General features: G+C 36.2%; 1 protein-coding gene across 1 annotated transcript in view; it reads left to right on the forward strand.

The window, feature by feature from the left end:
* Positions 1-26,286, forward strand: part of px (MAP7 domain-containing protein plexus) — a 121,408-nt gene extending 95,122 nt beyond the window's left edge. Inside the window, exons 19-23 of the mRNA XM_090116502.1 lie at positions 20,001-20,114; positions 21,380-21,494; positions 22,200-22,301; positions 22,771-23,049; positions 23,399-26,286. Of these exons, the coding sequence (XP_089972628.1) occupies positions 20,001-20,114; positions 21,380-21,494; positions 22,200-22,301; positions 22,771-23,049; positions 23,399-23,654 (866 nt within the window). The 3' untranslated portion in view covers positions 23,655-26,286. The remainder of the gene's footprint in view (positions 1-20,000; positions 20,115-21,379; positions 21,495-22,199; positions 22,302-22,770; positions 23,050-23,398) is intronic.
* The last annotated feature ends 1,550 nt before the right edge of the window (positions 26,287-27,836 follow it).

Below are 27,836 nucleotides of genomic sequence, written 5' to 3' on the forward strand. Positions count from 1 at the left end.
AAAATCTTCTCTGACTGATATTGTTTTGTGTACCTTGATTATCTATGTACAGGTGGATAACAAATTCCAATGTAGACGGTGTATAATTCTATTCACATTAATAAACATTACATAATACTTTAATTATTCAACCTAATAAATAACAGAAATGGTAAAATAAATGGCGTTGAAAATGAAAAGGTAATAGGAAAGCGCTGTCACTTCACTACGCGGAGCGGCAGTCTGCAGATAAAGTTTAGTGATTAGCAGACAGTTGCCGACTTGAGCATTCGCGTGTACTCGTATAACTAGCGGCGTCTGCGGAACGGCTGGATGTATGCTTGCTTTATTAGTTAATTCAATCTATAGAACATTGCTGATTGTGTTTTATAAAGTTTTTACTGTATACAATTGCCTTGCCTATCTTTAGCTAATAAATATTTCAGTTTTATTTTATATATAACTGTATAAAATAAAACTGAAATATTTATTAGCTAATGATTGACATGCTGGCAGTTTAAAGATGATAAAAAGTTAAGAAAGATGTATTCAATATTTATGCAGATGATTCAGTAAATACGATTCATTAAACATCGATCATAGAAATAGCAGAGTGAACAAAAGAAATTTGATACATACAATATAATATCTAATGTTAATCTTCATAACGCTTAATCACCGAAAGTCAAATAAATTAGTCTCAATCTCAAATTTAAATCACAAAGCTAATTCTCCATGGAGGCATTAATATACGAATCAATTCGGCCCCTCGGGCGGGGTCGGGCGGATCAGCAATCTCATTAATTACCGATTAGCCGATGGTGTCTGATGCATTGCATTATGTTGATTTTGATTTGCTTTGATTATGTGAATTGCATTATGGCGTAGTTACTATGATAATATATACATAGCAGTGTAATACATAGTCACTTAAATATAATGTACTTTTTATTAATAAGGTATGTATGCCTCTAAGAGAGATAACATTTTTTTTTATATAGTACAGTTTAAAAATAGTGGTTATCTTTCTAAAATGAACTGTTGATCAACAACTTCTATTTTTCACCCCATCTATTTATCGCATATTAATATTCAAATCTTACAATATACCGCAAACAATCCACACACACGTCGTAAATCTGCAGAGCCCCGTTAATACAGCAATTAACTGTGTCCCCGGCGGGGCCACCGGGCGGAGTGGCCGGCGCGTCGTGCAGCGTGATTAGAGGGGGCCCGGGCGTAGGGTTACCAATAGCTTTTTAACTAGATATAATATTTTAGTAAAAAAAAGCGTGTGTGCCGAGCACACGTATCAGAAGTGAAACTTCTTTGGCAAGATTCAAAAATAAAAATAAATTTTCGCTTTACTCCATGACGTGATGGTATTGCCATGACATTACCTTGAAATTTTACTCTTAACGCGCTTAGAGAAGTTTCAAAAACCTATTTATCTTTTACACGTAAATTTTTTATATTTGAAACAATATATTTTTAGCACTTCATGCATCTTTCAATAGATTTTTTTTTGTTTTTATTAAGTCTGATAAGCTTCTTGACATTTAATGTTTATTTAGTGAAGAGAATGATTCAAGAGGAAGTTTTGAGTATATAATTTTAAGTTAATAGACAAAACATGCGAAGCCGCGGGCGGAAAGCTTGTAATATATAATATTAAAGTACGGTTGGCAACCCTACCGGCGTGCGACCCCTTGCGCTGTCTCCCCGTAGACGGGTGTAGAGTGAACTAATGCGATTTGCGATACTAATACGCTGTCGCCGCTGACACGGAGAGAGTTGAAGTTTGTGGTGAAGTCGTCTTATGTGATAAGGCGGTTTAGAGTACTTGAGAAAATGATTGATGAATTAATGTACGTAAGGCTATTGTTAGTTGTTAGCTCTATTGTATAGTTTATATCAGCAGAGTATAAAGAGGAATATAAATAGTTCGTTTTCTTTTATTTTAAAACCATTTATGGGAAATATTTACGATATTTAGAAATTATTAGCAAGAATACTAATCAACCGAAATGAAAACTATTTTCTTTTTGTTCCAAAAAAACAAACATATAATTAAATAATTTAAATGTCATCTTATTGTCAATAAATTTTATTAATGATTCCTTCAATTGTTACAGGTAAGCACAAAAAATATAAATATCGCCGCCAAAGGTTTGTCTATTCCTTCGTAACTCTACGCGAGCCGCACAGCGCATGCGCCTCAACGAAGTGGTTAGTGGAGATCTGTAGCTTACGTAGCGTTCGAGTACTTATGTTTGTCTACAGTACAGCGATGTAGCGCGCTAGGGCTGTCGACTGACAAGTATAAATTGTGTACCAGGGCTGCGATCTGACGCCTCATTCTTGTAGACGCGATAGGGCTGCGATCTGTTACTTGATTCTTGTAGGCGAATGTTTTGGGATTCTGTAGGAATGTTAAGGATGTATTGATAGTCTCGGCCCGTGTGTTGGAAGGATCAAGTTGATTAGCGTTTGTGGTTGAGAGTTGATTAAATGTAGAGCTATTATAATTATAGACGGGTATAAAGATTTATTATTATATTTTAAGCATTTCACGTTCGATTATTCTATGCGAATATTACTAAATTCAGAATAGTAAAATGGTATAAGAAATATGTATATCTATACATATTTCTTATACCATTTTACTATTCTGTATATCTATACATATTTATTAATTAGGTAATTATATTTGTTTATCTGACTAGAAAATGCGTATAAATAAAACTCTTAAGAGGCAATAATTGAAAGCTCAATCATAGTTATCAATTTCAAGTAACAAAAGTATGAATACATAGACATATTATGTAATTTAAATGCAAATGCGTGCGCAAATATTGCTTTGACTGCAGCCGGTAGCTAAAAGCGACGGTATTAAGCAAATAATAAACAAATTCTGTCTATGATGCATGCATGTGTGGACCGTCTCGCTGAGGGGGCGAGCTAAAAGCACTGCTCGTGATGTGACAATCGAATATCGATACTTTTCATATTTAATTACTTTTAAAATAGTATGAGCGAAGTATGTCATATACATGTCGATTGTTATTTGTGTGAATATTTTTTAGAAACTTGAATGACATGATTTTTTTCTTAACATGTGATTATGTACATAGTATAATTTATGAATCATAGCATTTTACATATCGCATCTTATTTACGTATGTCAATTGATAAATTAATCTATACACGAAATTGAAAGTGTACACAATCTGATTATGTTTTTATCGATAAACTAAAGGCACATCACTAGAGTCAACGTTTCACAGACGCAACAGCCGGTAGTCCGTGTAAATTGCCCGTCACGTTGATATACCTCGCAACTTTGCGCTGCATTGTGAATTGAATACATTTATTTACCTGGTGGTGAATATAATGGCGTCGTGAATTATTTAATAATGTATCCCTTTTAAATTTTAAAATAATATACTTAAGCGTTTTCATTTGTGTCCAATTTTGTAATAATGCAGAATATACGTTTAAAATAAGGTATATGTACAAATTGTATATGTACTGTACACAAAATTACAGATATACTCATATACTCAAATACTAAAGGCTTATTTAATAATCAGATGAGATAAAAGTATGTATTCAAAGAATTATTGTTATATCTAATATCTAGACAAAGATACCAATATCCATCTTGCGCATTCCGTACAACAATACCATCTAGTTCAGCCTTCTTCAGCGATCACAACATTTGATTCAGAGAATTCAGAATGCTTGCATTAGATATTGTTTTAATGTCCCACCTAGATCTCACATCACACCTTTCCTAAACTCAGCAAATATTCTAAATATGAAAGGTAGACAAAAACTATTTATGGCTTGCTTTCTGTTCGACCTCTTGAAGACCAAACGCCCAGCTTACTTATTTGAGAAGCTTATGTGGCGAAAAGATGGTGGTCGTAACCCAGTAAGACTCGGAACCAACATTTTCTCTGTACCAAAACACAGAACTATGGCCTTCCGCGGCAGTTTCAAGTACTGTGCAACAAAATGTTGGAACGACATTCCTCCACCCATGCGCAACATTTGTAGCAAATTAAGATTTAAAACTGTTTATCGGGACCACCTTTTAGGTATCCAAAAATCTAATCAATAATTTTTCTAATTTATCTATTTATTTTCCTCATTTGCACAGTCCTGTTTCTGCCGTGAACCTATAGTATCGTGTTATCTATTTTTGATATTGTGTATTGCTATTTATTGATATTACCTATATACCTTCTAATATTATTCCATTATTTTTCCTTTAGCTCCCTATATTTTTAACTTTATTTATTAATTGTTTATTTATTTAAGTTTATTTATTTTTCTGCCCTCTAGAGGCTTTGGCAGAATATCAGCGTCGGGGTTTTTCAATCCCGACATTCATGCTGAGCCAAGGCCTGTTTGTAGAACACTGTGCACATTAAATGTATCCGTTTCTTTTAATATACCGTGTGTTTTTGTTTCTGTTAATTGATTTTATGTTTTGTGTTTATATTATGTACCTATATTTTTTGTGTTCTATGAATAAACGAGTTATCTATCTATCTATCTATCTAGTTTCTTCCGCCAATAAACCATTCAGATTACACACAGTGGCTCTCAATCCGTCAATTGTTTACACAACAAGAGCGAACGCAGCCGCGTCGATACGCCGCTATTTATACACCCCGCCGCGTAATCATTCCGCCCGGCGCGGGGCAAATCACATTTTTATTAGGGAAGCAATGTGGAAATGACACTGCATCGTGGACTTCCGACCCTGCACACTTGTACAGGTGGCTGTGACAACAACAAACGAATTTGAACTCTATGTTGAATATATTAAGGTTTAAGTCTCTATGTAAGGCAGGTAGACACGCCGCGCACGCGCGGTTGAATGGACGCGTATACTCAGTTGTCAGTTGGTAGCGCCGCTTCGTCGTGTGCGGTCGTGTTTCGCTCGCGTGTACGTTATAGTGATGTGATTGTATCGATATTTCGCAATCGGATTTGTTGTGGTTTAGTGTGCGAGCGTGATTTCAGTGGTTGGATTGTTGATCAATGAGTAAATTATTATGCTAAATATAATAATTTTAAATAATTTAACGAAACTATTTTCCGCTTTCTTGTTCGAAACAAAATGACTGTTTAATAAATATATTTACAAAAATGAATTGAATGCTATAAAACTAAATGTTACAAATAGATGGACAATACTAAATGTTATAAATAAATAAATGTAGAGTCAAATCATTTATACAGACTTTCGTTGCAAATCTCAAGAACATAAAAGCAAAAATATCATTAAAAAACTCGATAGAATAACCGCAAGAGAGAAGCGAATAAGCTCATAAATATTATATATTCAAGCAGTTAAAGCGCTGAGTAATGCGGTGTATATTTTAATTATAGTATTAGCTGCGGCGCTATCGCTCGCTGACCAGCTAACCGCGTTTAATGTATTAACATTTCATGAGGTCTCTTCTGATTTATTTGTTTTAAGAGCTTTTATACCCAGTTTTGCGTAGAACACAGTATTAACTATAGATTTGTTGGAATCTTCTCTTTTCCTGGTATCATCAAATACTAGCATAGTTGGAAACCTTATCTCTTTTCTTTAAATCGGCTTTTAACCCAAATTTTGTGTAGAACACAGTAGTACCTATATCACTCTTGGAATCGTCTTCTCTTTTCCTAGTATCGTTAAATACATTATTCTAGCATAGTTGGAAACTGTTTTTCTTTTCTTAGTTATCAAATAGCTTATTGTCCATCAGAATTTGATTAAGTAAACCAATCGAATGACTGAAGCGGATAAAATATCACAAAGAATGTATTTTTCACACCCGTATCATAGTATCGCAAGTTGTCGACTCTGTAATCTAATATTATTAATTACTTAGCTTACGCATTGACCTCGATACGGATCGTGGTTTTGAAAACATTGTTCATAGAATATTACCGGTTGAAAGTATGAGTTCACACCGGTCTTTGGTCTATATGTCTGCTCATAAACAATGTAACACACAGCCCTAATAATAAAATACTTTATTTAAGCACCAATCTTTTGATTGGCTGTATTTTTACAGTAAAGGTTACATAGAAAAACTAAGACTAGCACGCTATTAGCCAAAAGCCAGCCTTATTACTAAGCCATCTCTACCAAACAACCTGCTTGCAATACTAATTCTTCGTCGTTAATCAATTGTACCTTTTAATGGAGAAATGTTGGGAGTAAACTGTCTTTATTGAAGCTGTTCGCATAATCCACTGATCGCTACATTATATCCGCAAGTTACGAGCACATAATTATAACACCTCCATCCCTTATACCTTGCTTCCATTAATGCTATCTGGTAGGGCTGTCAGCTATTCATTTAATCGCGACAGAATGAACAATTAATATGATATGTGGTTTTGTAAAGTACCTGATGGTATAAGCATATGGTATTCTAATGAGGATTTTATTTTAAAAGGCATGGTTTTTGTTAGGATTCTAAAGCGCTAATTATTATTGATTCCTCTTTAAAAGTAGGATGTGGCTATTGCATAATTCATTTCATTTCTAAAATTTTCGCAAAAATTGCACAGTTAAATAGACGTAGTTGTATCCCTAAAAAGCTTTCTTCAAGTATCTATTTTGCGCTCTTGAATGATAAATAAGGTTAATATAATTAGCGGCAACCCTAGAGCCACCTATCCCGTAGGATTTGTCACTTAACGCCGCTTCAAGCCGCTTTTATAAATACTCGAGCGGCTCTCGGGGATATTTTTCCTGTTTGAATTGTCGTTGAAGCGCTTTAAGTGCCGAGTTAATCGCGTTTCATGATTATATTACGGTTCAGTTTGCGTTCTACGGAAAAAAGGTTTATTTTTAATCTCATTGGAGGCGATATGTGAAGCTCCTTCGCCTTCTTCGTTACGGGTTTTTTTGCTTGTGTTTATTTAATCTGCTTGTATTTCTGTAACCCATTTTTCTAGATCTATTTATGTTTTCTAGATCTGTCACTGCTATCTGTTGAAGAATAGCGATGTTTTTTGTATGAGTATGGTTTGGAAATACGGAAAGATTTTTCTAAATTGTACACGTATGTAACGTTAGTCCTGTTGCGTTTCAAAGCCAGTATCCTAAGCTTGTATAAAGTAGAATATGCTTTTATCTAGTTTAGGATATATCTTATAAACTTTACAAATTCTATTTGCCACAATATGTTCCGATTGTAGTATACAGTATTGTCTTCCACGGCCGCATACGGTGTACCCTAATGCTCTCGTTTCCAAGGAATTGGCAGCCTTTCGGCCACACGCGCACGGCTCGTTCGTCGCGGCCTTTTTGTTAATCCGTAGGTGTTTCCCGTTCGTGAGATTGCTTCATTTTGCTCGGCTGGCCTGCGGGGTGAGGCTTGGCGTTTTTAATTAACAGAAACTTTGTTAACGTACAGATTACACGTGCAGTTTAGAGATTAGGGCTTGTAGCGTGTTTAATAAGTTTGGTAATACTCGTTTTGAATGTTCTTGGTTCTATAGTGTTCATATATTTGTTGGATTAAGGGAATTCGGGAATTGGATATGTGGATGAGTTTTAAGAAGCGTTAAGAATAGAGTTGAAGGAATAAAATTTTGGGATAATTAAGCAATCAATCCAATACCTCATGATTTAAGACGATAAGTATGTCACATTACAAATAATGATGCGGTGCAAAAACACAAATAATGTAAAAACATTGGTATAGTAGAAATACTATACTAATGCTATGAGAAAAACTGCCCCTGGAAAATATTAAATGCTGTAATTATAAATTGTGTTTATTACGTAAAAATAAACACATATGTAATCGTCTCAGGTTCATCATTATAGCGCAAATGTAAGAAACACAAGTAGATACAAACTATAATAGCATGGTATTTGTCCAAGCCTCCCCCCCCTCCCACTCCCCCCAGGGCTATCGATATCCTTCACAACAACTTGCGTCTGCAACTTTAATGGAATCGATACAGTAACTTGGTCATATTTGTTGTTGCCACGGTGTTTTTTAGTTCGATAACATGCAACTGGGTTGTTTTCTAGCCATGTTTTAATATAAATGCTCTCATATATAAGTCCCGACTTAAAATTATTATATTTTATTTAATTTATAAACTCTACTTGCATTTAGTAATGTAGTACTATAAAAACCAAATGAAAGACGTGTTCACAGTAAAAGATATTTCTATCAAAATATAAAATTATCCACTGCATTTATACTAAAGTTATGGAACGGAAACTTAATAAAGAATTCGTCTCACAATCGTATGACCTGACGACGGTGGGATATTAAATCAGATCTGACGGGACAAAGGGCGGTAGCCGGCGGAGTCGGTATCGGTAGGGGCGGTAGAACAAGTTATGTGTAAGGGAAACTTGAGACTTTAACTAAGATATGTACTTGATATGTTTGCAGTAGATAATGCAGAAGAATGGAACTTGATACGTTTAGGAAGTAGATATGAGAATTATATTTGGGGAGTTAGGATAATTTAGTGGTATTGGTGACTACCTGGTGACAGAGAACAAGTGATACGATAGATTAAAATATTGTAATTTTTAAATGTTGTATTCATTTAACGGAATAGATTTGATTTAAAATTGATATAGTTAAACTGCAAATGATGAAAACACAACTTCTGACGTGTCACTATTGTGGGATAGGTTACCAACAGCGAAGTTAGGTTTCCAAAATGTAGCTATTTATATCATCAACCTTTGTCTAATAGCAAATATAATCCATATTAATCAATATCCACAGAATCAAAAAAGCCATCAAAAACCTCGCCAGAAAAAGGGATTCACCCTTTTTCAAATTAGATTGAAATAAAAAAAGCGAATTCAATCCGTTACTGTCATTGTAAAATGTAAAAGTCAGTTCGCGCGAGAGACGGGGCTTATAAAGCAAATAAAATCGCGGATCCGATCGAAAAATGGACGCAGAAATGTGCCCGCGTAGCGAAGTGATGTGCGCAGCTTGTCGATAAATGTTAAAGTTGAAAGTGTCGATAGTGATGTGCGTGTGAGTGCACGATGGAGTACAGGGCGCCGCATCCGATGAGCGCCGGGGCGCCGTACTACCCGCATCCAGGTACGTTGGTTATATAGTGAAAATTCGACGGTATAGAAATATTAATTAAAGATGATACAGAAGAAGATTAATAGGCGTTTTTGAGTCGTATTGCATACAAATTAGATACTACGTGTTTGGAAAGCACAGTTACAAGTATTGATAAAGATAAGGAATTTTACGAAGGTTACGAAGATTACGAATGTTTTAATTTTACAAACAGGAGCATTATGTTCCGATAAAATAAACAACTATAGCATCAACATATCGTCGCATATAATGCAAATAATCCTAACAAACGATTTCACATCAATTGTATCTGCAATCAATTCTTCATTTGTACTTACCGTCTTTCCCTAAGCCACTTCCTCGAACCACATTAGGGTGGACTTATCGATTAAGCGACATAACTTGCGCGTCACTTAACCTCAAGTGACAAGCTAATAGAGGGTGGACGGTTTCTGTCAAGGCGACGCGGACGGGTGACTTATGAATTATCCGAGCTATTATAATGTTTATTGTGAGGGTAGTTTGTGAAATAGGAGTGTCTAATTGATTTTGTGATTGCGTTATTTTGAAGTTATTTTGGCGCTTGTTGTTTAGTAACTAACTAATGGGCGTCTATCTATATTACTTAATTAAGAAAGTTATAATTTTTAAGTTCCAGGTCTAAATTGCGAATTTGTCCGGTTTTTGTTATGTATTTTTTCGCTTGCTAGAATAGATATATCCCAATAGCTATATTTGGGTGGGTATAGAAAATATTTTTTGTCGTTAGGTGATTTTTTTTTCGAATCTTGCAAGCTTTTTCTGAGAAACATGGTCTAGGAGTTCTAAATAGTAGTCATATCATTGTAATACATCAAAATAGCGCGTAGCACTCAATTAGCGCTCACGTGAACGCGACGGGGCGGGGACGGGACGACGCGTCGTGATGGATGACGCGGACGGCGGACCGCAGCCGTCACGTGAGCGATGCGGTGCATATGCGACACGATGTCGTGTGTCGTACTGTGTGAATGGTGTATTTGTTTGAGTGACTATATTATATTTCAAGCGGACACTCCATGCAATTTCTAAACAAAATATAGAAAATAAATTTGTCTATAGTCAGTAGGTAGCTATAATTCGAATACTGTGTATTGTGTAATAAAAAAAAACTGTTCACGCAATATTAACGAAGAGCCAGACAATGTACTAAGGTTCGCATGATTGATTCTTACATAACGTTCTTGGAAGATGTTAAGGCGAAATCTTTAGAAATGCAACCCCTACAGGAAGCGAATAACGCAAACAATGCCGCTCTAAATAGGTAGCTTTTTTCTATTTTCATCGGCAATACCTATTGTGTATAGATTATGTTATCCCATCCCGTTGCTCCTTATTCCGCGCCACGGAGCACAAAAAACAGTACATTTACACGGCGTTTAAGTAAGGAGCGAATCTCGGCCTCGCTCGAGCGGTGCGTTCGCGGCTGCGCGATACGCGCGACCTGCGTTTGGTGTGTGGTGCAAGGGATGAGCGGGAGCGGTTCGGTGATGAATGTTATGAGATAGATGAAATGAGGAGTAACTAAATTATAAACATAATATAGAAATCATATAAAATGTAAGAAGAAAAGACATTATACGATGTGGTATACAATTTTTTGTTGTCACTGATAACATTTTGATCCTTTAAAATTGTTTTAATTAGATTTGAAACGAGAGCACTGAAGTGAAAGCAAATAGTACAGAAACAGACACAGATGCAATATTAACTACTTCTGCACTATTCTCATACATTTAATCAATTCTAAGTAATCTTTCTGTATACAAACATAATACAAACCTGATACTGTTGCTTCGAACCAATTCAGTGAAGCAAAATAATATTCTCATCAAAAACAACATCCGCCTCTGAATCGTGGAAAGTTCGAAATACCCGCAATAATTCGCTTTCCATCCGGCATTCGGATGAGCGTACAGAGCGACCCTATCGACGGGCGGTGATCCCCTCCTCCCGGGTCGCGGTGCGTCGAACCGCTACAGACATAGATATCTCGATGCTATAAGTGGATATGAAAGTGTTTGTTTTGCTGCCTGTTAGTGGTGTAGCTGATTTGTTACCCTGAAATTTAGTGTCTTTATCAATTCGGTCGTATATAGTTATCGTTACTTGTATATTCATCATATGTGGATGTACTGTTATCTAATCAAACAAGATGTTACGATACTATCAGAGTAGTAGCATATTTACTTTTTTCTGGCAAAGTTAATTTTTCTTCTATAGTACAAAGTTTCACTACAACAAATGAATTGTTTTATTTAGCCTCGAAAGTATACGTGCAACGGCCAACTTTTACTTTAAGTCCACAAGAACATTTTCTAGCGTTTCGTTTATATTGCCAGCGTAGCTTATCCCCTGGTGGATTCATGCTCGGTAGGGGGTATTAAATATTAATGTAAAATACAGCCGAGTCTCGCTTTTATATGTTCTTAAAATAGTATTCTCGAATGCTGCGCATTTATCGTTAAGATTGAATAAACATTTTCATATAAATTAGACGGGGTTATCTAAAAGGAAGCCATATTGCCGAATCTGGAACGGTATAATAAACACGACAGATTTGTATATACAACACCGTGTCTAAGCTCATTCATAATTATGAAAATTTCAATTAGCGCAGTTTCAGCTCGGATACAGTTGTCGCTTCCCAACTCGGAAACTTCAATTAAAAGTTGACACGACGCCGGCTGCCGAGATAATATACACAGATCCGACTGCGCCGTTAAAATGCGCCTTACCCACCTACAAATAAGGGCTTCCATAAATAAACGTCAAGTAAAACACTGCGAAAGTAATGCCGACGCTCCAAATTTCCTTTTACCCTAACAAGTTGGGGTAATCTGTGCGGTCCAATCGAAATTAGATTGTATTGCCGAGCAATAAAGTTCCACTTGCGAAGAGGCGGGTGGAAATTGAATCGCCCGGAACGTAATAATATGCTATGCTGGCCAGATTTTATAGAACTGCGGAAGAAATGAAGTCGCGATTGAGTAACGTTTGAGTAAATATTTTTTGAATTTGCGTGAAAGATTTTCAATTTTTTGATAAGCGGCTGAAAGTGAAGAAATTTTTGGTTACATCTCTTGTTATCTTTTTATTACCTTTCAATTTGATATTCTGAAATATAAATCATATTACAAAGATTGAAGCTTATTAAGAAATGAAGTTTTTATTATCAACTACATTGCCATTAAAACTCTCATTGACGGGCAACAAACGACGAAAATTTAAATATGAATAATAATATTGTAAATTTTAAAAGGTAATTGTGTCCCTACGAATGTGATACTTGTCGGATGACGTGGGGTTAATTCCGACAATGGCAGCACATTGTGTAACTCGAGTGTGCGAAGCAAGGGCGGGGTGCGTAATCGGGTTGGTCTCGACTGATATCTATACTAATAATATGAATTCGGAAGTATGTTAGTAGTAAGTATTTGTTGGACGATATGAGCACGTTTTACAAAGCAGAAAGTGAGATTAAATAAAATATTTTCAATAATTTATATACACATTTTAGCGGTATTCAGTTCGTTAATTACTTTACCGTTTAAATTTCATATTCATCAAACACGTCAATGCAAATTATTGTTCAATAAAAACCGTTAAGAGCTTTTAAATGCAGCGAAAGCCATGCATAATTGTGTGATGCATTTATTACAACAATGTTATATTTATGCTTGTGGCAATATTGTAATCGAGCACAATCAAATTTGTATGTTTGTACGTAACTTTTAGACTAGATTTTGACTTACTTTAAACGGACAGATTTAATTCAAACTTTGAATCAAAGGCAAGATAATACATTAATTACATGAGTATAACTACACTGATTATTAAATATAAGTTTTTACTGTGACATTATGAAGTTGTTATATTATTAAGCAAACTATACGCGAATATGACGTATCACCACTGTAGCGTGACACGTTCGAATCATGAAAGATAACTGGCGGTGTGCGTAGCGGTGCCGCTGTTTGGCCGGCATCAAGTAATAAATAGCGTCGGCGGCAAAGTGGCCCATTTGCGGCGTTAGTGTTTGCGCGGTGCGGGGGCAGGTAGCGAGGTGTGGGGGGAGAGGCAGGGGATGTAATGGAAATCCGCAGACGACGCCGCCCGCCCGCGGTACACGGCGTGGGCGGAGGCGGGTAATTTGTGATGCTTTCTTAAGTCGTGTAGTGATGTGAAAAGATTTCATTTGGATTTGGTTTAGAGATAAATACGGAAATAGCTACGGTAGTTTTGCCAGGGGCTGTTTTTAATTGGTGATTTTTGATGTTTAATATCCAGCTGATTCCTTGATTAGAAAACTTGAATTTAATAAACATTGACGCAATTATATCAACTGAATTAGATGGTAATTATATGGTTCAATATGAAGTCTTAAGTAGAATTATCTATTTCAGTAATATAATTACTTTCTCAATGTGCTTACGCTAACAGTAACACACAAAAAAATAATCCCATCGTATTTATATTCCAACTCGCTTCCGCTTCCGTTCCCGCTACCGCTCGTCCCCTATCCCACACGCTATACAGCGCTACACGCATGCGCACACCAGACGCAGCACAGATAGGCACACAGCACACTTGTTGTACTTGTGGCGAATTTGTGAACTCCACTTTACACTTACTGCAGCACTGCGGAGTGGGGGCGGAGTGGTGCGTCCACACGGGGCTCGGTTGTGGTGTAGCTACACGGAGCCTATACATGCGCCTATACAAGCGGTTAAGTTAAGCTTGCGTAGTTTTTTAAATTCACAGTAAGGCGGTTATCGTAATTTTGAATTCAAGTTAGGTTTGTCAATTATGCGGCGCGTAAATCGTTCAAATTTGTCAGAAATTTCATAGACTACTATATCTACGTGGTATATTGTTCACGTTCATGTAGAAACAATTTTTTAAACTACCCTTAATTCATTTTTCTAAAAATTATCGCTGTACTTTGTACATATTATGGTTCAACTACCGAAAACATTTTTGAAATCGCTACGTTCGTTCTTGAGATAAATAAATAAAATAAATAAAAAATAAAAAGCCTTTATTGTTGATCTTAATTTAAATTACAAAACTTTTCTAAGTATGCCTCATAACTAATTACTACTAATATTTACTAACTAATTATACTTTATAAACTCAACAATTTAATTTATATTTAAGTGATTTTAGTTCGGCAAACGGTAGTTACTCCTCAACTTGTCTTCCGACAAAGGCCTCCTCTAAAGATCGCCATTCTGTTCTGTCCCTAGCCTTTCGAGTCCACATTGGACCTGCTATTTTTCGAATACCATCTTCCCACCTTGTAAGTTGTCTTCCTCTGTTCCTTTTGCAGTCTATCGGGTACCATTCTGTTATTTGTCTAGTCCATTTATCCTTCTTCTCTCTTATCATATGGCCTGTCCATTTCCACTTTAGTTGTTTGTATGTTATATATGCATTCTTGAATTTAGTTTTACTTTTAATGTCTTTTAGTTTTTCTCGATCTTTTCTCTTAACCCCTATTGTACTTCGCTCAATTCCATTTTGACAAACTTTTATTTTGTTTGCCAGTTGTTCTGTCAATGCCCATGTTTGGCACCCGTATAGCAAACATGGTAAAATACACATATTAAATACCTTTCTTTTTTCTTTCATTGGCATGTCTTTGTTCTTCATAACTTCGCTTAGCGACCAGTATCTTTTCCAGGTGTTAGCTATTCTTCTTTCTATTTCCTTTTTCATGCAGTCTTCGGTAGATATTAGTTGTCCTAAGTAAACATACTCATGTACATATTCTATTCCCACTCCGTCTAATGTTATGGTATCATTTTGTGTAGAATTTGACATAATTTTAGTTTTCATTAAATTCATCGTTAGGCCTGCCTTTGCACTTTCTTCAGCTAATTGTTGCAGCATTGCTTGTAATGTCTTTGGGCTTTCCGAGAAAATAATTATGTCATCTGCAAAACGTAAGTGGCTCAGGTATTCGCCGTTTATTTTTAATCCTTGATTCTTCCAATCCATTTTCCTAAATATTGTTTCTAAGACTGCTGAGAATAATTTAGGAGAGATAGGGTCTCCTTGGCGTACGCCTCTTCTGATGGGAAATTCTTGGCCAATAGTTTCAAGCTTAACTTGCGCTGTGCTCTTGGTGTATACGTTTTGGAGAATTCGTAAGTATTTTGGTTGTACGCCCTGCGTTTTTAGTGCCATCCATATAAAGTCGTGTTCTAGCGTGTCAAATGCTTTATTAAAATCAACAAACCCTAGATAGTAAGTCTTGTTATATTCTTTATATTTTTGCAATATTTGTCTAAGGGTGTGAATGTGGTCTATAGTGGAAAAATTTCGACGAAAGCCAGCCTGTTCTTTCGGCTGATTTTCTTCAAGGGTGTTTGTAATTCTTGATAATATGATTTTTGAAAAAACCTTATAGACATTCGACATTAAGCTAACGGGCCTGTAATTTGATATATCTCCTTTATCGCCCTTTTTGTGTAGTAGTATAATGGTTGATTTTGTCCAATCCTCGGGAATTTTTTCTGTTATGATAATTTCGTTAAATATATCTGTAAGCTTCGGAGCAATCACTGGTAATGTTATTTTCAGTAGTTCATTTGTAACGAGATCTGATCCGGGAGCTTTATCGTTTTTCTGTGTATTTATGGCTTTTATGGTTTCCTCTGTAAGTATTTCAGGCACTTCCTCTTCATCAGTTAATGTGTCATTTTCTTTTACACTTTGCCTATTTTTTTGGCTTTGGTATAGGTTCTGGTAAAAGTCTGTAGCAGCTTTTAGTATCTCCGATCTCTTTTCTGTAGTTTTACCGTCTTTCTTTTTCATACTTGTTATCCATTCCTTTTTGCAATTTAGTTCTTTTATTGCCTTTTTTATTCCTCCTGTTTTTTCTATAAAATTCTTCATTGTATTGGTTCGTTTTGTCTTTCTTTCTTTGCGTAATTTTTCATTTATCATTTTACTTAATTCAGATATTTTTTTTCGGTTTTCTTTTGTTTTTCTATCTTGTAGTAGTTCCTTGCGTTTTTGTAGTAGTGCCTTACTTTCAAATGAGATTTCTTTCTTGGTGTTTGTATTTGTTTTCTTAGTTACAGTTTTTAGTTTGTGTAGTAGCATGTTATATTTTTCTTCTATAGGTAAATGTTCTTTTGTCTGTAATGATGTTTTAAGATTTTTTAGCAATAATTCTGTGTCGCCAGTATACTGAACAACTGCATATTTATTATGAAATTGCCTTGTTTTCTTGGGATATGTGCCTGCCATTATAGCCCGTACCATTCTATGATCAGTGTTAAAATTTAAATTTTTTATGATCGATAGGTCTTTGAAAGCTTTTCTATTATTGGACATAATAAAGTCTATTTCGTTTTTATGAAGGCCGTTAGGTGAGATCCATGTCCACTTCTTTGTCAATTTCGTTTTATAAAAGCTGTTTAGAACACTTAATTTGTTTTCTAGTGAAAAGTTTACCAACCTTGTACCGTTCTTGCTTCTAGTGCCAAAACCAAAGTTTCCTATGGAATATTCTTCGCCCCTATTTTGTGTTCCGATTTGGCCATTAAAGTCACCCATCACTATCAGATTTTTATGTGATGTTTCGATGGTGTTCTGGAGTTCTTCATAGAATTTATCAGTTTTTATTAAATCTTCCTTTTTGTCCGATTCGGTTGGAGAATATGCTTGGATAATGGACCAGTTTTCCTCGTTTAGTTTTATGTTAAGAATTGAGATACGCTCTGATATTCCTCTTAGTTCTATTATGCTGTTTACTAAATTCTTTCTGACCATGAATCCGACTCCATAAAGCCCTGGAGTCTCTCCTTTATACTGTAATATATACTTTCCACGATCTTCAATTTGTTCTCCAAACCTTCTCATTTCGCTTATTCCTATTATATCCCATTTTATATCTTCCAATGCTATTTCTAATTCTTGGAGTTTTTCAGGTGTTCTTAGAGATCGACAGTTCAAAGTTGCTATATAAATATCATTTGTTTTCTTGACTTGACTACATGTGTTGGTGTTTATTTGTATGTTGGCATTCGTTGACGTTCTTGAGATAAGCGAGTTCAAACAAACAAACAAACTTTATTGTTTTAACTTTAAAAAATTGGTACGTACTACTAGCCAACAAGTAGTAGCGTATAATAAAATACACATAACAAAACACGAGTGGGTCGTAAGTCACAACAATTGTGTCTCGGCTAACCATTTAGCGTGTAATGGCGGCGGGTCAATTGGCCCGGCGAGCCGCGACCCGGGATTACTCATGTTTGACCCTCTGTACTCTGGGACGGGAGGTACGTGCAGTGGTGAGGTTGTTTTTGCTGTCTGAGGGAGTAATTAGTAGATATGTAAATGCATATTATGTATTATGGTCCTACTTAGTGCGAAAAGTGCTAGAAGAAATTTTTAAGCTATAAAGAGAACAATTTTTATATGATTTCAAAGTATGTAACTATGTACATGGGTATCTGACGTCTCTTTATCTACTCTAGGCATTTTTTTCGAAAACGTGGTAATGCTATTTTTTCTGATACCACGATTCAAAAGCGCTTCTATAAAAGTCTATAGTTTAATAGAAGTCGCGTTTTATATTAGTTTTTATGAGCGGTAAATTAGAACCACATATTATGTTTGAATCTACTTTGTATTTCCCTCACATCACGTAGAATTATAATAGCTATAGATTATAATAACTGTACTGCCACAGTATTACTAGGAAATAATATTGTAATACTGTGGTACTGCACTGTCCAGTCTAATAAAGATTTTTATTATCCTTCAACTCATAAAGCATATCGTAGTATATACCATCTATAAACGTATAAATGAACGTTCCCATCGCCAATTGAAGGCAGTCGACGTCGCAGTTCATAACGATATTACAATTGTGTGACCCCCGGCCGTGGTCATGTTACAAGCGATAGCGAGAACGTAGCCAGGGGAATTGTACGAAATGAGGAAATTATGTACGTATTTCCTATTGAAAGCAGTAAAGATATTCGAAAAAGAACTATTTTAGCTAGAAACTTAAAAAGAAAACAACATGTAAAATGCCCTGTCATTAATGCTACTCGGAGGACCACAGTAGAGTTTTAGCCGGTAGGAATTCGACAAAATCTCATCATTAAGCAATCATCTTTCAGCTAAGCCATATTTCGCCGCTAAAAAAAATGTATTTTCCTCTTATCAAGCTAGTAAATAATGAACTATCATTACGATTCTTGCTACTTTTGCAATTCACATTACATGTATGTTAGTGCCCGCTCTCGCGTCCGCTCTTACAGTGACCGCGGCGTATCCCGCATCGCGCGGGCCATTTCAATATGAGCGGGGGTCAGCCGGCGAGCCAACGAAGCGACCCCTTTGCGCTTTGGCTATTACTTGTTTAATGTCACTTTGATCAACTGTTTGCTTGAGTCAGAGGAACATGTCATGGTTGTTTAGATGTTTAGTGATGGTAAAGAAGAATACATGTTACATTCATATCATCAAATAGTATAGGTTTAGTATAGCTTCTTGTTTCAACTCTTATAGGTAACTAGCTGCCCTTCGCGGTTTCACCCGCGTGGCTCCGCTCTTGTTAATCTTAGCGTAATCATATATAGCCTATAGCCTTCCTCGATAGAAGGACTATCTAGCATCGAAAGAATTATTAAAATCGGACTAGTAGTTCCTGAGATTAGCGCGTTCAAACAAACAAACTCTTCAGCTTTATAATATTAGTATAGATTCGTTATTATACAAAGAAATTTTTGCATGGAAGAATGGAGAGATACTGTAGCTTCAAACAACGTCAATCAAGTAATCAATGTTTATGTTATGTTAAATTTGTTGAATTTTAACCAGTTGAAAGCTATTCAATCTAAATAAACTTCTAGTCAGGAACCTTGCAAGAAACTTGATAGTTACTATTTATTAAAGTAAAAGTAAATGGACAAATTCAAAAGGAAAAATTTACAAACAAAAAAACGGCACAAACCATCTGCCTCGACGAAATTTTTAACTCAGTTACGGCATACATGTTAGTCACCCATCAAAAATTCATCGATCGTTTTAATTTTATTTCAATGAAAACAAGGGTGGTAGCAACGTGCACCCTCTTGTTATGTGAGAGTTTAGGGTTGGTAACAATGTGTATTGGCCTTGAAAATTTAAAAAATGTGCACTGGGTTAAATTTGAATGACATATCACCTTAGACATATCACTATTTGTTTGAATTAACTTTTTCTGCCACTTCTAAAAGGAGGTTCTCTTAATCATTGTTTTTTGCGCTCTGGACTGAAGACTTTTTATGACTGTGTGATGTAATTTTCCTAAATATTACATTTGCTAATCGGCATTATATAATAATTAATTATAATTAGAATTGTTAGCTTCATATTGACGACTGTCATTGAATAAATATAACTGTATATGGAATTTTTTAATAACCCGTTATAAAAATGCCCTTCAACGGCCAGTCATATGTTGCCTTTAATAAAATAACGAACGGTTCGGACGACGAGCAAACAAAAGTGTAATTATGAATCGTTGACACGGTGTGTGAGCGAACGACGACACGGGGGAAAATATTGGATTTTAATTTTGTATCTTGGTGCGTGAAATTGAAATGTGCCGGTGCAAAGGAAATTTCGAACGAAACGCTTTTTGTTGTGGACGCTCCTGGTCGTGTGCGATGATAATGATTTTTTTTAAATACTGGCTTTATTTACCCTTTTAATATACGTAGGAGGAACAGACAACGCTCTAAGCACAATGTTAGCATATAATTATAGTCTAATTAACTGTGCGGTTACACATATGATTTATTACCATATTTAGTCAAATACTTACTTAATTAGTGATTTAACCAATACTAAACACGCTCTTCATCTTTCCAGGTGTGAGCGCGAGCAAGATCGCCAAGCGGACGGACATAGCCCCGAACAAGGGCGGTCCGTTCGCTGCGGCGCTGCGCACGCTCGCCAAGAACGCGGGCCCCGACGCGAAGGACGGTGAGTCGCACACGCTTGATTCCCTACCTATCCCCCACAGAGCGAGCGATCGTGGAATTGTGATACTTGATGTTCTAGAATGTTCTAGAATCTTCCAGACTAAGCGTGGAGATATAGGGTATTGGATCAGGTCCCCAGGGAGGTTGGAAATTTGATTTTTCAGGTCAATTTTAGCCATTTAACCCAAAGGTTTCTTAGTTCTCCAACTTTGTTATTTTATGTTAAATTGTTCTATCTATATTTTCTAGATTCTAGAACTGTATTTTGATTCGGGTAAAGTTTATAGTTGAACGAACAATTGTCACAAATGCAGAAAGTTCAAGACGCTTTGCTTCCAAATTACTTGTGAAGATAGTTTAGGTTGGAATAATGTGGGTTTTATTATAGTTTGCAGTTGCAGTTTGCAAGGATGGTAGATTTTTGAACATGATAGCTGTTTTATTGAATTGATTAAAATTAACTGCAATAGAAGTTTTTATTTATAAGTAAACAAACTTATGAACACAATATAGATACCAATGAAAATAAATGTAAATGATAATTATATACTTCACGTCGTCACCTATGTGCTAACTATAGTATTATTTTATGAGTTCCACGTAAAACATATAAAAATGTATTAATGGTATACTGCAAGGGAACAGAATAGGTCCACAGATGTTTCTAATATATGAAAATGAAGGGATCATTACTTTAATGACGGAATACAGTTCTATTTCCATATTAATCAACTGTTAGAGATTCGCCCTCCCTGGAGACTGGTGTATTTTGAAACTCGACGTGTGGTGCATACTCGAGCAGTAATAATTTATATTGAACACATTAATAAGTTACACGATCGCTCGACACTTTTATTTTTCGTTTTTGTTTATTTAATTTAAAATTGCACTTGTTTGGTGCGCGTCCATAAAACGTGTTAATCAATGAAGCTAATAATAATGTAATGTTAATGAATAATGTTACTAATTCAAACGTAGTTTATAAGAAACATGCTATTGATGATGTTATTTTCGAGACGTGTGTTATGAGACTTGTATTGAGCACTTTGTTACTGTTTTTTCGCTCGTAGTTGACGTGGGGTAGCAAAGTGCTCGTGAAGTAAGCGTTAAATATGCTATTGATGAGGTAATTTTGAAAATGTGTGGTACAAAACTTGTATTGAGCACTTTGTTAGCGGTTTGTCGCCCGTAAGTGACGAGGGGTGGTAGCAAAGTGGTCGATACCAGTGGTACAAGTGTTACGAGGGGTTGGTTGGGCACGCGCAGGGCCGGGCGCGGGCGGGGAGCGCGACGGGAAGGAGAAGCCGCCGCCGGCCGCCAAGCGGGCCTCGCCGCACCACCTGCCGGCCAGCGGGTTCCAGCCCTACCGACCTGATGATAGGTGAGTTATAAGTGCTCTAGTTTTGTGTTCATCATCATTATCATCGGACCTTTTACACATAATATTATGTAGCTTAATTTTTTTGTCACAAACCCTTGTCAGTTATTTTAGATTATACTTCCGCAATCTGCATATCAGACTAAAGCCAATACATCGTTTTGTAGTTTCTGTGTGGAAAAAAAAAAACATTTTACCCCTCTGCATTAGCTTTGATGAACGTATATCAGAAAAACATAATTATTAGTATTTCGGAGTGTTGTTGCCTACTTGCTAGTACATACTTAAAACCGAAGAACCCTGGGTTCAATTCCTAGTGTAAATTTCCAAAAAAGTAAATCGCTGATCTATTAGAGCTATAGACCGCTATGCGATTAGGACATTAAAATCGATCGATAGAACAAATGCGAATCGTATCTACTCCAAACCCAAATTCGACATAGAAATCTTATTGACTGACCGGTTGGCTTGGTTGGTAGTGGCCCTGCCTTCCAAGGCAGAGGTCGTGGGTTCGATTCCCACCCGGGGCCAATATTTGTGTCTGGGTGTTAATTATCTATATAAGTATGTATTTAAAATTATATATGTATATTTATCAGCCATCTGGTTTCCATAACACAAGCGAAAGTTTAGTATGGGATCAGATCGTGCCGTGTGTGAAAATTGTCCTGAAATATTTATTTATTTATTGTAATATCCCCCTTGTAGACTGTCCCACCCGGCGGCGGCGTCGTTCCCGCTGCTGGAGCCGGCCGCCTACTCGCCGTACGCGCACCCCGGCCTCTACTCCAGCGCCGCGCTGCAGTACAGGTAACGTACACATACATAATATATACATACATACACAATACATTTGTACACACGCACACACAGAAATACATACTCGTATACACATGAACGGAAATATAATGATGCACAAGGATATATTTACACAGATAATTACTTGGATATACACATTCACACACACATATAAAAAAAAATTGTTTTTGTAAATTATTCATTCACAAGAACTTTAGAAGAAGAGTTATATTGTTAATCTTATATTTGTTTTAATTGATGCCGCTTAAAAATAAAACTGCATTCAATTAGATACTACATAAGAAAAAATGTAAAAAACAGAAGTGAATGTCAAAAAAATAATAAAGATAGCGCAACAGACTTAGGTTTAACTTCACACTCGAGAAAAAATAATAATAAAGATAGCGCAACAGTCTTATGTTTAACTTCACATCTAACACATCTAAATTTGTGTCTTTACGTGGCTATGTATCGTGTGCAGGCTAGCCGCGGAGGAGCAGATGTACCTGGAGCGGGTGTTCCGCGGCGGCGTGGGCATGGGCGTGGGCTGGCTGCCGCCCTACGCGCTCTACCCGCCGCTGGCCCCGCCCCTGCCGCTCGTGCACCCGCACGCCGCACACGCCGCACACGCCGCACAGCACGCGCAACACGCACAGCACGTACAGCACGCGCAGCACGTGCAGCACGCGCACGACGAGCGGGACAAGGAGATGGCGCTGCAGCGGGAGCGGGAGAGGGAGCGGGAGCGGGAGAGGGAGAGGTGAGTCGTGTGAAGATGATTATTGATCTATGGAGGCAGAAAGAAAGAAAACTAGCTTTTGCCAGGAAATGTTAAATTAGATAATATTTTTGTTAAAATACAATTTTGGTCCTTCGATCCGGATCTATTTGATTTTAATTTATTGTTGTTGTATGGAATGTTTTACATTTTATGTAACAGTTGTAAGATATCTCAGTTTCTACCTATGATTTTTGTTTTATAACTGAATTTGTTCAAATTCACTTCATCAGTATCAAAAATCGTTTCGAGAAATTTATACCAACGTAATTTAATTGTAATCCAGCATACTCTGTTATTTGATTGTCACCAATTTCCATTTCCATTACAGAGAACGCGAACAACGTGAGAAGGAGCAACGCGAGCGGGAGCGCGAACGCGAACGTGAGCGGGAGCGGGAGCGCGAGCGGTTTGCGCGAGAGAAGGAGGCGCGGCGGTCGGAGGGCTCTCGGGCTCCTCCTCCCTTACTGTACCGCCCCTACCGGCCCTACGCGTACGAGCGCGACGACGAGCCCGGTGAGCCGCCCGCCGACCCGCCGCACGCCAACCACGCCCCCCACCCGCCGCACCCGCCCGCCGCGCTCTGACGGCGCCCGGACAGCGCCCTCGCTGCGCCCTGACTGCGCCCTAACAGCGCCCTGACTGCGCCCTAATAGCACCCTACTGCCAACGGGCTGACACGTGATAGGTTGCGGGTGCGGGGGCGACGTGTTAAGCGACTGAGTGGCGGCCCTGCAGTATCTGTCGTGCTGGTGCATGCTGGTGTCAAGCGGTGGCGAGTGGCAGCCCTGACGTACAGTAGCAATATATAGGGCTGTGCGCGGTTGGCAGGTCGATGAGCGTTTATGAATAGGTGGATACGTGGTGCGTTGTCCGCGGGTGGCAACCCTGATCTCTCGTGAATGTACATTATGTACGTACAGGCGTCCTCTCCCACCGTTGTATTAACTTCGCCCGAATAAATTCGCAAGTGACAGCCCTGATTATACTGTGTGAAATGTGTGAGCTTATAAATGACTCGATATGTCATGCAGTATCAATAAAGTAGCAATAAATTGTCAGGTGCCAACCCTAAAAGTGCTGACAAACGAATATGCAAAAATTAGTTTTTTAAAATTGTAAATTGACAACCCTATACATAGTAGTATAAATAGGACGGCAATAATAATTATACCCGTTATAATAAATAAAACGTTCGGTTTATAAAATGCGACAACCCTACAGGTTTTGTATTTGCCAAGTTTGAAAAAAAATGACAAAGCTATGTAATAATAACTGATACTATCGTGTAATTATTTATATTGTAAACATGTAAAATGTATAAAAATAAATAAAAAGTAACTAACCATTTGCTGCCAACCTTACGGTACAAAATTTAGATAGCAAAGAAAAAAATTGCTTGCTTATTCCCGTTACTTTCGCTGTTTTCACTAAAAATCTCGTGTTTTTATTCTTTATTTCGTCATTTTTTAACACTAAATTAACCAGACTTGCAATAGTACAATCCCGAACGAAATTACATTAACTATTTATTTTAAAATCAATTCTTAATCCGTCTAAACTATTATTTCTCTCTTTTTTTCTCCTTTACATACGGTACAGTCGCGAACAAAAGTGTTTTTCAAGTTTTTTTGTATTTTTCATATAAATGTAAATAAAAGGGCGGGGCCGCCCCGCGCAACGCCGCGTGCAATACATGTAGCAAGTTCCTACGCGTTATACAAACTGCCTGGCGCAGGATATATTATTGATCGATATATTACTTGTAAGCCTAAGTGTCAACCAACGAACTACTGCGTGCGGTGATGACAATGTTTTTGACGTAAAATGTATGGAAAATGACAAAAAATATATCGAAAAGATAAAAAAAAATTCTTATTTTACAAGAATAAACGAAGGCAAAGTCATTGACTTGAGTTTGAGTTTGAATTGTTTCTGCAACTGTGTTGGCAGTTATTGAAGCCGAATTCTCGAATGGTAATCGCTTTCGAGGTATTTTTCTTGATATTTACTATTATATAATGATATTTAAAACCTATGTTTGATTTTAGACTGTCTCCTAATATCTGGTCAGATTTGTTTTTAATTATTTATTTTTTTCTTGTATAGAAATCAATTTCGAATAAGTTTTTTGAACCAAAAAACTAAAGTTATTTTATTTATTGTAAAAGTTTCCGTCCACTTTTTTTTAATATTGTATTTCTGAATTCGGCTTCTTATTGAAAATATTATGTTAATAATCTAAAGAATGGATATTATAATGAATTTAATTTTGATCATTTTTTAAATATATTTTATTAAATAAAAACATTGTTGTCGCCGCACTTAAAATCGGTCGATGTTTTTGTAGAAATGATGGAAATTATTATTGTATGTAATTGTATATTTTTATCGATACTTCGATAGAAAATGGCCCAAGATTTGTAATATTTAAAATTAAAATCGTTTATTTATAAGTTTGACGGATTTTTTTACAAAACTAGACACGATTTTTTATATATGCATGAATATTTGAAAACTCCAAGTTTGACCAAATTCTTGAATTCATTTTGGTAAAGTTCCATCAAGTTTTATCACGCATTTGAGAATTTGGAGAAAAATGAAAATAAATGTTGATTCTATGTGCCTATTCTGACTGTGGAGTTTTTAATTGATGTGTATATAAAAACAACATGTAATATGAACAAATATTATTTGTATAGTTGTGTGAATGCAACGATATTATGTACTTATTTAATTCGAAGTGATCTCTCTGTGAAGGGAAGCTTTGGATGAGTCTGTCTGTCTGTCTGTACGTTGGTTCGTTGTTCGCTAAAACATTAAATGGCCTATTTTTTTACACAAATTTCACTGTATAATGTGACATTTTTTTTCTGCAGCTTTTGTTAAAATCAATTTGGTGATACGTATGTTTTATTACGTCACAGTTATTTATAGTTTACGATGAGAATGTCGCACGATGTAAGCAGGCTCCGATACTGCATTTGTGATAAATGTCGTATGCGACACGACCACGACACGACACTGCCCGTACGGCAAAATAATTACGTGAAACCTCTTTTTAGATAGTTATTAATAATTTTAGCTTGTAATAGGTGTTCAATAATTTTGTTTTTTAAGCGAAGCATTTAGCAATGTATATATAGTTAGTATTATGGACAATACCTAACAAGTGAAAAAATGATGATTTTATTGAAAAATACAATCAGTGAAATTGAATTTGCATGCTTTTATTTTTTTGTTTGACCACCCCCACCTCCTGACCCGCTGCTTTGGGTAGTGTAGTTAGCGATAACTGTGTGCTGTTTACAGATGGAGTAACATTGATTTACTACTACAGTGACTGAAGGAGTTTAATGTGAAAATATGCATAAAACTTGTTACCTAACTGTCAAATATAGGTTAAGCCATGGCACAGAATACATAATAGTAGCTAAACGCTACAGAACGGACACTCTCCGCCTCCCGCCAAAATTAAACTTACCTCACCCCCGCGCGATCAGACATAAAATGGGCCATATTTTTCTGCAAGGACGATACGCAACGAAGATTGACAACATTAATCAAATTGACTTAAAGTAATTTTATTATTTTGGATTTGTGATTATCGTTTTTCGTAGAAAATGGTTAGATATTGTGCTGTTTACGGATGTATTTCATCAGAAAAACGCGAATTTTTTTTTACGCTAGTCACAAATGTGCCAACCATAAAGCGTTAACACACACATTTGCAGTCACTACAGTGTGACTGTCAAAACGATCATTTTGTATGGAGTGTCCGGGGTGTGGCCACGGTTAAGCATATTTGTATCAGGATGCTACTAATAAAGTTCTGAAATTCAAATTCAACCTTTTTTTTTAAATGGCTAAAAAATTCATAGTCAAGTGTTTTATGCGCTAAACTGTAGTAGTAAATTAATGAAAAATTATATGAAAACTATCATTTTATCTTCTGGGATCGATCCAATGTATAAAATACCTAATGTTATCATTTGAAGATAAAAAAAATCACACTACTGACACTTCCCTACAAATATTCACAATTTTTAGTTACACAAATGGAAAATCTATCACACCTTTAGATTTGGTCTATCAATTAATTTATATCTGAGCTATCATCAAAATCACATCACCAATTGTTGGTAGTACAACTTGAATAAATTGGAATTTCATTTGTATTAACGCCCTCTGTTAGTATACTAAAGAGATCATCGATACTTACAGAAATAGTTTTAAAAAATCATTTTTATGGTTGAACTTAGATAAATACATACTAAAGTGAACATAATTGTTAGGAACATCTATGATCAAGATGTATGTCATTGGTTTATACTATTAGCACAGATCATAATATAATACCATCTACATATTAGGTACGAAGTATAATCACCATCTACGTACATATGTTTTGACGTATAAACTGCTGATCCGATCTGAATAGACTTACAAATACTGATAGATTGAAAAGCTACAGAGCCTACCTAGTTTTTCTGGAACATGAATGAGGAATTTTGTAATAACATATAGTTAATATTATTACTTTTTTCTACTCAAATACAAATATTATAAAGTAAAAAATAATTTTCGAAAATCCAATAGGCATACATCTAGCTATTTTTTATTGTAAGGCCTCATGAAAGAAAGGTTTGAAAATTCAAAAAGAAATGCTATAATCTACGAAGCATAGAGCAACGTTTATGACACTACTCTGCCAAAATCTATCAAACCCTGAGCTAACGTAAACAAAAAAATTACAAAAATACTATACC

Source organism: Colias eurytheme, chromosome 25 (genome assembly GCF_061535395.1).
Source record: "Colias eurytheme isolate Ceu_HAF_F1 chromosome 25, ilColEury1 Martin Lab GWU primary, whole genome shotgun sequence".
NCBI lineage: Eukaryota > Metazoa > Arthropoda > Insecta > Lepidoptera > Pieridae > Colias > Colias eurytheme.